Here is an 11374-nt window from a genome sequence, read left to right as displayed (position 1 = left end):
TATTAATACACCTGTAGAATCATTTGTTTCAAAGATACAGTATTGCTAACCACAAAAATATTTTTTTTAGCCCAAATCACATTCATTCTGGGCAAAAGCCTACAAGTGTTTCTGTTGTTTAGGGCCCACAATGCTCCCCTGCCTGGGGAGACTCTTGCTTAGTCAAGGAAACTGCAGAGCTGTAAGTATTGGCTCAGTAGTCCATGTGGTTTGGTGTTGGTAATTTCTGTTGGGAAATCAAGCAAATCAACAGAGGCCTACATGCAGCCCAGGTGGAGATGGCGGCTGCAGCACTCAGGCAGTCAGGAGGAAAGCAGCCGTGTGGCATGGAGAGGTGGCTGTCATGCCATCAGGCACAAAGCGACACAGTGGGCTTTCAGGTGATTTTTCATTCTAATTTTGCAAGGTGATACTTGGAAAAATAGTCTCTTAGGCTTTAGTTTTTAAGGTTACTTAAGGCCTATTCATGCTAAACAAACACTAAAACCAGACTTAATACCAGAAACAGTTTTACACAAAAGCTTTTGTTTTCAAAAATATCCTTTAATCCAGCCAAATAAATAGACTATGTGAATGAAGAATTACCTGTTCAAAGTGGTGCTGAGGGCTGGTGTTTGTCCCCAGGTCTGTTCCTGTGATTGGCAGTTCTTTAAGTTCCACATGGAATATGTAGAAAATGAACCCGTAAAGGGCTGGTCCCAGACCATTGCACAATCCTCGGATTCCTGTTATCATTCCTTGAACAACACCTACATGTTTAAAACAACCATTTAGCACATTAGCCTTTTTCTACTCTTTAAAAAACGGCAAATGTGAAATCAATCTAAATGGAGGTTTTTAGCATATATCATGTCAAAGTGATCACCTAAAAGGAGATTTTTAATGCTATCAGCAACTTACTCTAATGGTATTAAATGCTACTGAGAAGCCATCAGTAGTTACTGCCCTATGCAAATGCAAGCCCAGACATCCAACTCTGGGTAGCAAAAGCACTTGGCTCTTGGCAGTTAATCAGTCAGGAACTAAGTACACCAAAGAGTGTCAAACACATTAAAAACCGTCAAGCAACAGTTTGCTACTACTGAGTGATTCTCAATTTCTCTAGGATAATCTTTCTAAATGAAATTGCAACTTCTTCTTACCACAGGCTTTTCCTTCCTCGTTTTACTAAATGACTGCCACTGTGCTACAACCCTCATATCCCTTAAAGCCAGGTAATTTTAAAGGGTTACAATGAACCCTGCAGTGGCTACCTATTACAACAGCCCAACATTAATAGGAAATTAGGACACAAATGAACAAATGCCCCCTCACAAGCTCGGTGCTACTTGGGGAGGCCCTAGAATCAGCGCACTGCTTCCAGTGGGTTCCTGGAGTGGAGGACTGTCCACCCCACCCCCTCCCGGCTTCATCCCATCTGTTCCCTGTCGCCCTTACGATTGACCTACCATGTGCCTCTGCTAACACCATCCTCTCTCTGGACCAACAATGAGACCAAGCGACCATGGACTCTGGGCCCAGGGGCCCAAATAAATCCTTTAAGGTGTTTCCTTTGGGGATTTTGTCACAATGATAAAAAAAGCCACAAACAGCCAAACATTCAATATTTTAAAAAGGACAAGTGACAAATGGCCACTGGGAATTAGGATCTCAGAACCTGCTTTACCACAGGCAGCAAACTTAGAACATTATAAACTTAGCACAGATATAATATTCTATTCTTTAAGTGACTACCAGGCCTCCGACTGACTCACCCTGTTGGTCCGCGTCAGCGGTCCGAGAAACAAGGGCACTGACAGCTGGAAAGGTGATGCTAGACATGGCTGCCACTGCCCCAGCAGCCCACATCATCCTGTAATCAAAGGAGTGGAGCAAACGTTACTATTGCGTCTCAATTTTTCCTGTCAAATCAAACCAAGTCATCCTGACTGTGCAATGGCTGTGTAAAGAGAAGTATGCTTTCTCTCCTCCTCTAAGTGGCTCTGGCCAGGCATTTAAAGGTGTAGCTCTTGTACTCTGGAAGCAGCAACTATTTGTTCACACTGGGTTGTTCTAAACCATAATGTGGAATATTCTTTGTGTTGGAAGATGAGCAGTTATGTTGAGGATTATACATAAAATTAATAAAGAAACATCAAGTGTATTTAAACATAGAAGCCAGCAGTCTTCTAAAGTTCCCATGGATGTGTGATTCATTTTAAAGGTTACTGATTGACTAATGTTGGGAATATAGAGGGTACGTAAGCTAGATGCTCCTTGCTTGTTTTAAAGAAATCCTCCACATTTGTGAGCACCTCGGCAAAGGCTGCACTGGAAAATATATCCCCACTCCTCCACAACCTCTGTGTTTACTGATACCCCAATCCAAAGAGAAGCTGGGCAGCCTACACCAACCATCCTGCAGGACACCAACCTGCAGGAAGGCTGAGCTGGGTCGTGAAGCCAGGATGGAAGTAAGCAGACTGTTCACTCCCAACGTGTTGGAGAAGAACACTGGTTTTTGTTTTGCTTTTCTTAACCAGGAAAACAAAATATGTAATAAGCTGTCAGGACTCTGTTGCCACAGATTCCTGTGCTGTTTCCTAGCAACAAACTTATTAGACTAAATGCTCCTTAGAGATTCAATAGCTTAATAATCTCATAGGGGGAAAAAGCTAGTATGTAGCCTTAAGCCTAGAATATATAAATATATGTGGGAAATTGCACTATGCATGCTTCAAGTACAGCAAATAAAATAGATTCAAGTCAATAGCTTAGCTGAGAAGAAACTAAAAGGCTGGGGCTGGGCGTGGTCATATACACCTACAGAACTAGCACTTGTGAGGCAGAGGCAGCCTTAGCTAAAAAAAAAAGAAAAGAAGAAGAAGAAGAAAAGGGAGCATGTCTCAAAAACCAAAAAAGCAAGCACCAAAACCTGCTTTTAATAGGGCTATGGCTGTGGGTAGGCTGCCCGTGCCCCTGGAGATGCCCACTTCCAGGCCAGGCACACAAGGACAGCAACACACCACACTGGGAGAGAAACGTGTTGGACAGTTGGCAAAGGGTCAGGAGGCAGAGGGTACTGGTAATGTAATCAAATTACATCATACAAATAAAACTTTCAAGAATATAAAAAAATTAAACATCACAATATTTATACCTACCAAGGTTCTGAACCAAAGCCGTACCATGCCAGCTGCAATATCTGAAATCCCAGACCCAGTAAGATGGTGTTCTTATTTCCAATTGACCTCATGAGTAAACTCAAGACTATGGTCTGAAAGACAAACAATTAAAAAACACAAGGGTTTTTTTTTTTTTTCTCTTAAAAAAATACTGCATTTATTTATTTTCAGGAATTGGTTTTCTCCTTGAATGCAAGTACTTTTACCCACAGAGCCATCCTGCTGGTCGTCTCACAGAGTTTTGAAAAAGAGACAAGAAAATGTGTTCTTTCCTCTAATGAAGTAGCTTGTACCTCATGTGCAGTCAGAGCTAAAACGCTCCAGTCACACTTCCTATCTCCTTAACACTGACCAAGAGGCCCACAGTGACAAAAGCCGGGCTCCTGATGGAGATGACCATTCTATAACAGCCTGCATGAAATTCAAAGTGAGTCCTAGTGCTGGTCTGAATGAGAATGGCCCCCAATCAACCATCTGCTTTCAATACTTGGCCCCAATATTGGTAGAACTGTTTGAAAAATATTGGGTGTGGCCTTGTTGGAGGGGGATGCCACTAGATGTGGGCTCTGGGACCTCAAACATCCCACCATTCCCAGCACTCTGTCTCCTGCATGTGGACCAAGCGAGCTCTCAGTCCTCAGTCAGCATCTTGCCTGCTTACCATGTTCCCCACCAGCTCCTGTGTTCTGGAACTGCGAATCCCAAACTCAACTTTCTATAAATTGGCAGGGACATAGTGTCGTATCACAGAAACAACAAAGTAACTAAGATAGGTCTCCATGCTATCCTATGGCCACAGACAGCTTCCTCTTCATCTAAGCCTGCTGTTGAAATTGTGCTGAGTCTATGAACTATGAAGTATGATTCAGGAAAATTATATTCAAGTGCACAGAATTTGAAAAAACATGATGGACCACAATCCTTAAGATCTTGGATGAATCTACTTCAGTTTTTTTATCAAGTAAAAATAACAGCAGTAAGTTCAGAATTCAATATTGGATGAAATGAATCTTTTATATGAAATGTTTACAGCTGTGCCTGGCACATAGGAAGCATTTCATACATGGCTTTATGTGTTGATGAACATTCCTATATTTCTAATGTGAGATTCAGCATGGATTAGGGCATAGAAACTAACTTGGCTATTCAAATTTTTTTTTCTTCTTTTGGTTTTTTGGACTTGCTTTTTTCAAGACAGGGTTTCTCTGTATAGTCCTGGCCATCCTGGAACTCACTCTGTAGACCAGGCTGGCCTCAAACTCAAAATCCTCCTGCCTCTGCTTCCCAGAGTGTTGGGATTACAAGAGTGCGCCACCACCGCCTGGCTTTTGCTATTCTAACCAATGCAGTGCATACAACACAAAATGGCTAATGAGTTGGTACTCGAATCACTCTCATTACTTACTGACACATCAGATAATTAAAGTGTAAGTTGAAATTTAATCATTTAACATTTTATGAGGTTTGGTTACAAATACGCCAGTTAAAGCATCTCTAACCTGAGGCAAATCAGAAGAAGGGATCTATGTCTGAGGGCAGCCTCGGCTTCAGTTGAGTTCTAGGCTAGCGTGAGTTAGAATGAGTCCTTGCCTCAAAAAATGATTCCTAGAGAACCCATGACCACTGGATCAGGCTCCTAGAATCACCTGAAGACTCAGCTTTCTTCTCTGAGACTCTGGCTTAAGTGCACAGCATACTGTGCACAGCATGCAGAACTTAGCCCCAGGCCTGCCCACCTTGTGGGATCAGACTCTTTGTAACCACTCCACAAAATGCCCCACCTAGCAGCTTGCCAGAAGTTCAACTCATGAAAGAAAAAAGACTGGATAAAGCTAGTATTTCACAAGTATGTGATAATTTCAACTTTTATTTCATTTAATAAGATTATGTTTATGTTGCATCCTTGTATAGCAGTAAATAACACACTTCTTTATTGCTTGTGGGCAGACAATATTATAGGTAACAACTTACATATTAGGAGGACTAGAATTTCTAAGGTCAAAACTGTTAGGTCTTAGGTCTATAAATCCAGCATTCCTCTAGAACTTGTGAAAGTGTCTGTCAAAGGAGTCAACCCCCTGCCTCTGGCAAAGGAGCAGGCCCCTCAGTCCCTATCCTCCTGCCCTCACTGCCTTCTCTCCTCCTTACACCCACGGTCTCCTAGTCCCTCCCTCTCTGCTTAGTCCCACTTCTAGCCTCGGCCATGTCCAAGTCTGTTTCTTTCTCTCGGTGGACTCTTCCAGATACCTTTGGCTGTTCTCTCTCTTATCTGCAATAAAGACATTCTCCTAGTGAATTAGTCATTTTGTAGTTTCTTCATTACACCCTTTTGCATTCTGGGAAAATATACTCAAGACTATCCCCCAAACACAGTACTTTACCTCAAAAGTCCTGCTTCCTCTTAAGGCTCTAGAGCAATGGTTCTCAACCTTCCTAATGCTGCTACCCTTTAATACAGTTTCTCATGTTATGGTGACCCCCAGTCATATGTCTATTTTCGTTGCTACTTCATAACTGTAATTTTGCTGTTATGAATTGTAATGTAAATAGTTAATCTGTGACCCTTGTGGGGTCATGACCCACAAGTTAAGAACCTCTACTCTAGAGGCTCATAGAATAGAAAACAGACCCCTCACCACTGGTGCACCCCAGAGTGATAAGCCCTGCTAACAGATAGTCACCGTGATCAAATCCCCACATCCTGAGGTAGGCACAGAGCTGAAGGGCCAGCTCTGGGCACAAGCATGCACTCTTCAGGAAGCTGACACCTGCCAAGGGAGATCACAACTACCCCAAAACCTGCTTATAAACCAGCCCCTTCCAGCCCATCATTCGACACTCGTGGCTAATTCTGTGAGTTTATGATCTTTCTCAATTTCAAAAGCCAGGACCAATAAATCCTAATTCAGGAAAGAGTTCAATAAGAGAGACCCTGGGAACACACACACCTGCACAACAACAAAACATTTCCTTGTGTAATGCTAGTCTGTTTACCTTGCAAGTGGGAGCAAAAGGTAAATGTATTTTCTTAAGGCCACTAGAAGTCATTCAAGTCAAAAACAGAATCCAGAAATACTGGCCACCTCCCTTCCTGGGGCCACATCCTGTGTATATTCAGTAAGTCAGACTCACTGTAAGAATCTCTCACATCCAAAGACTGAAGACCCGCTGTGTCAGCAATCACTGCTCACCTGCTGGCTTCCAGGAGACCCTTGGAATTTATTCCCTAGCCCTTTCCCCTTACCCACACCAGCAGTGCCAAACACGCCTCTCTGCTTCCTTCTCCATGCGCCAGGCACACTCTCACCCGTGGGATTTAGGCTTATTACTCAACAACTAAGCATTCTCCTCCAACTGTATCTGCACCTCCTCAGCCAAACGCTGCTGTGTATATCAAGTACTTCTCAAGTTACCCTTACCGATAAGACCATACCCAAGTTTCTCCACTCCTCCTGCTCTTTGAAGTTATATTAGAAACATAATGTTTCCAACTTACCCATACATCCTGTCTCATTCCCTAGAACATAAAATCTAGAGAACAGGAATCATACCGCTGCTGCTCAACCAGGGTCTGCTCAGTACTGTAGACAATTCAGTGACTATCTGAAGAGTAATTCTCAGAGTGAGGAGGAGTTCTGATACAAATCAATAAACTGCCATGTTACAGATCACATATTCACTAATATGTATTCACCCAAAAGCCTGATAATTAGTAGCTCTGCTAACAAGTTTTTGACTCTACAGATCAGCCTTGTTTCTAGCCATTCATGGTAGCACAAGCTTTTTTAGTCCTAGCACTTGGGAGGCAGGAGGATCTCTGTGACTTTGAGGTCAGCTTGGTCTACACAGTAACATCTTAAAGAGTCAGGACTACATAGAGAGACCCTCTCTCCAAAACAACAACAACAACAACAACAACAACAACAACAAAAGATTCCACCAACATGCCTGTCTTAGGCTTTTCCTGCTGTGAACAGACACTATGACCAAGGCAACTCTTATAAGGACATTTACTTGGGGCTGGCTTACAGGTTCAGAGGTTCAGTTCATTATCAAGGCAGGAGCATGGCAGCATCCAGCAGGCATGGTGCAGGAGGAGCTGAGAGTGCTACGTCTTCATCTGAAGGCTGCTAGCAGAATACTGGTTTCCACGCAGCTAGGATGAGGGTCTTAAAGCCCGCACCCACAATGACACACTTCCTTCACCAAGGCCACACCTCCTAATAGTGCCGAGCATAGTCAAAGCAGCACAAGGCCTTCACTGAGTAAGGCCTCATTTGGATGGGAGACATCAGTTTAAGTAAAGCAGAAACTCACCTGTGCAATAATGGACAGAATGCCAAGAACTGCTATAAAAGCTGCCACACTTTCTGGGGAAAATTTCATTATCTAGAAGGTTTCCAAAACAAGTAAAATTAATGAAAAAGAAGCATAGCAAATATATACTAGTGAAACCACATGTATATTAACATTAAATGGCTAGAAAAATGCTTATTGACAACTTTTCATTCTAATTTTAATCTACTTATATACATTTTTCTTCAGAAAAAAATGGCTTATATTTAAAATACCTTCTTATATGTAACAGATCTCTTTTATTTGGCCATAACTAAGCTAATAAGCACCCAAAATCCTTTTAAAAATAACTCCAACATGAGGTCCTGGTTTCATCTCCAGTACCAAGGATGGGGCGCACCAATGGGTCGGAGGTCAGGTTCTGATTGGCTACTGTTTATAAAACAGTATGCAGTGGCAGTTCTTTGTTAGTGTGACACAAACTAGAGTCACTTGGGAAGAGAAAACCTTAACTTTGTGTTTTCATTAGACACTTCCTGGATTCCTGACTGCCGTGGGAGGGCCGGCCCAGCACACCGTGGATGGTGCTACCTGGAGCAAGGCGGTGCTCGGAGGAAGAAAGGTAGCCAGTGAGCAGGCCCCGAGGAGCAGGCAGGCAGCCGCTCTCCTCCAGGCTCTGCTTCAGTTCCTGCTTCCAGGTTTCTGCCCTCATTTCCTCCCAAGATGGGACTGGGTACAGAATAAAAACCAAACAATCCTTTCTTCCCTGAGCTGCTTTTGGTGAGTGTTTTGATCACAGCAATAGACAAGTATTCATTCTTCAAGACAAACACAGCTCCCTGACAATGAGATGCTGTCCTTCCGTGCGGTGCTGCAGGACACGCTCGCGGCGCTATGGTGGTCTCACCTGTCTGAGGTACAGGAAGAAGCTGGAGTACTGGCCTGCTTCCGGCAGGTAGGAGAGGAACACCGTGATGCAGATCAGCAGCACTATGGAGTCTTGGCCCACTTTTTTTAAAGACTAGAACAGAGAAACATCAACACACGCTTACATCCAAGCCTCACACTTACAACTAGTTTTCTCTTTAGTTCATCCCACTCAAACTAGTCTGAAAAATATTTCAAACTGTTAAAAAAAAATGTTTTAAAAGAAAAGCCCTTTCGGTGGTACATGCTTATATTTGCAGACCTAGGGAGGCTGATACAGATTGATCTCCAACAATAGGCTGCCTTGGGCTGCACAGTGAGACCCCGATAATAATAAATATGTAAATAAACTTTAAGATGCCCCCCAGTCCCCAAACATCCAGAGAGAAAGAAGTATTCATATCCTACCGAATCAGGCATTCTCTTTTGCCAAGGAAAAACTTACTGCAAAGGGGTCGGCCTGCTCCCAGGAAATGGGCGCGCCCCACGACGCTGGCCGCATCTTCTCAGGCAAGGACTCTGGCACAGCAACAAGGATAAAACAGATGTCTAGCAGAGCTATTGCGGTAGCAAGGACCACCACTAGGCTGTCCCCATACACTCGTCCAAGATAAGCTCCAATTGCAGGGCTAGTCACTAGGCTGGCAGCGAACGTGGCGGAGACCTGGAACCAGGAGCAGAGAAAGGTCACCTGGGCCTTGGCCGGCACCCAGCCTGCTCTGCAAGCAGTTGCTACTGCTCTTCCCGTGCTCTCTTGCAGAAAGGCCAGCACATCAGATTCTTGCTTAAGGAGATGGTCCAGCCTCTCAAACTTTCTTTTAAACTTTGGAGCCTTTTGTGTGAATATATCCTATAGACCAATTCATAAGAAAACAGAGCAACATGCCAACAAGGAACTAAAAGGTGATTAGTTGAGGAAGTGAGCAGCCCAGAGCACATGAATGCACCCTCCCTGTCCTGGGCCGTCCTCAGCACAGTATCAGTCCCCTGCACTTTCTAAACACAGTCTCAAATCATTCACTGCTGTAAGGGATTCAATTTCATTGTGATTTTTCTCATCAAAATTAAATAAGTGTTTATTGTGATACATATTTAGGGATAGCTGAAATCAAACATAGAGACTTTTAACAGAAGCATCAGGAAGTTTGCTGTCACTGAGACCTTCTCTTGACCTCTGTAGGTGCGGACAAGCCTAGCAGAGGCAAAGATTAGAGAGAAGCCAGTAACCCCAGACAAAGCTGGCTTACCACACTGCAGAATTGCAAATCAGCAGATGTGAAAGCAGTTAACACCTAATCAAAGCCGTGGTCTTCAGAAGGAACTAGAAATTAGAACTAGGCCTGGTATCTGCCTACCTTGTCTGAGGCCCTATGTTCACTCCAGTATTCAGAGGAGAAAGACAGAAGAAATAAAAATGGAAACTTTGTTTCTATGCCATTTTGACTTTTGAATGTAGTTAGTTAATCAACGCAAGCGTATTTATTTGCAACTTTATGAATAATAATTAAAATGAATCCAGATTTTTTAAACATTCACTCCTGTATGTATGTATGAGTATGTGTGTGTGCATATGCCAGCACATCAGGTTCTTGCTTAAGGAGATGGTCCAGCCTCTCAAACTTTCTTTTAAACTTTGGAGCCTTTTGTGTGGATATATCCTATAGACCAATTCATAAGAAAACAGAGCAACATGCCAACAAGGAACTAAAAGGTGATTAGTTGAGGAAGTGAGCAGCCCAGAGCACATGAATGCACCCTGCCTGTCCTGGGCCGTCCTCAGCACATGCTTGTGCTACACATGTACACATACAGAAGTCAGAGGACAACTTGTCGCAGTTGATTCTCTACAGTTTACTATGTGGGACCCAGGAATCAAACTCAGAGCATCATCCCTTCTGATCTTTACAGACTAAACACTCATAAATGTAAAATAAAATGAAAAAAACAACAAACAAACAAAAACAAAAACCAAAAACCTACAAGCTGCTGTTTGAGGGCCCTGTGTCTCTCACTATTAAAGTTTTAAAAAGCTGTATCTTTTAACCCAAGCCATTAAGAGGCATTTACCTCTTAATTAGCAAAATGTAGTTTGTCCCAAACATAGAAACACTACACAGCAACTTGGAAGGCTCAGGTAAATCTCAAGAGTGCACTAAGCCTACAGATCATAGACATAAAGACGGACTTACACTATGCAATTTGTATGAAATGTCTGCCAAAGGCAAAAGCATAGACAGAGTGCAGACTGCTGTCTGGCCTCTGGGTGCAGAGGGTGATAAATGGGTCTGAATGCTCTTTGGGTCAATGGAGATATTGTAAAACCAGACAGCAGTGTGTCTCATGGTGCCAGAACACAGAGCAGGAGTGGAGCTCCCACGTGAGGGGCAAAGGCACTCACTTCCACCATCACAGCGGGTGAGCTCACATCTGCAATGCAGTCAACAAACACCCGCCCGATCAGGGTCCCTCTGTGTTTTACCCTCTTAATCCTGCCAGCCTGTGGCCATTTCCTTCTGGAAGAAAGGAGACGACCACAGAGCTCTCTTCCTCCTGTCTCTGGATCCACATCATCTCTATGTCAGTATCACTGGCTAGCTGGAAATGCTTCATTGATCTTAGTCAAAACTAAGACTCAACCAGGCTGGCAAATTCTTTTTGTTTATTTTAATTTTGAGTGCCCTTACTAGGTAGCTCTGGCTGGCCTGGAAATTGCTACATAGACCAGGCTGGCTTTAAATTCAAAGATACCTGTGTCTGCCCCTGGCTCCTGGGATTAAAGGTATGCACGGCTAGCCTTGTGTAGAGATCTCTGTCTGTAATCCCAGCACTGAGGCAGAAGTAAGCAAACCTGGGTACGGTAAGGCCCTCTCTAAAAAAGAAAAAGGCTTTGGCTAGGGAAATTTTAGTTACTTCAATATAACCCTAAGCTCCAACTGTATTATTGTGAAAGTACACAACTTCTACAAGAAATGGATGAATTTTAAGTA

General features: G+C 43.3%; 1 protein-coding gene across 3 annotated transcripts in view; it reads right to left on the bottom strand.

The window, feature by feature from the left end:
• The window catches only part of Mfsd14a (major facilitator superfamily domain containing 14A), a 32050-nt gene that overhangs the window by 1773 nt on the left and 18903 nt on the right, over positions 1-11374 (bottom strand). For 2 of the 3 annotated variants that reach the window (XM_052179370.1, XM_052179371.1), the window contains exons 6-11: positions 8833-9051; positions 8368-8481; positions 7482-7553; positions 3144-3256; positions 1755-1852; positions 586-749 (exon numbers count right to left, since the gene is read on the bottom strand). In XM_052179370.1, coding sequence (XP_052035330.1) covers positions 586-749; positions 1755-1852; positions 3144-3256; positions 7482-7553; positions 8368-8481; positions 8833-9051 — 780 coding nt within the window. The remainder of the gene's footprint in view (positions 1-585; positions 750-1754; positions 1853-3143; positions 3257-7481; positions 7554-8367; positions 8482-8832; positions 9052-11374) is intronic. The other variant, XM_052179372.1, reaches the window with a different exon arrangement.

The sequence above is a fragment of the Apodemus sylvaticus genome, chromosome 4 (genome assembly GCF_947179515.1).
Source record: "Apodemus sylvaticus chromosome 4, mApoSyl1.1, whole genome shotgun sequence".
In the NCBI taxonomy this organism is placed as follows: Eukaryota; Metazoa; Chordata; class Mammalia; order Rodentia; family Muridae; genus Apodemus; species Apodemus sylvaticus.
Note: the sequence above shows the minus strand (reverse complement) of the source record. Positions and strands in the feature narration are given on the sequence as shown.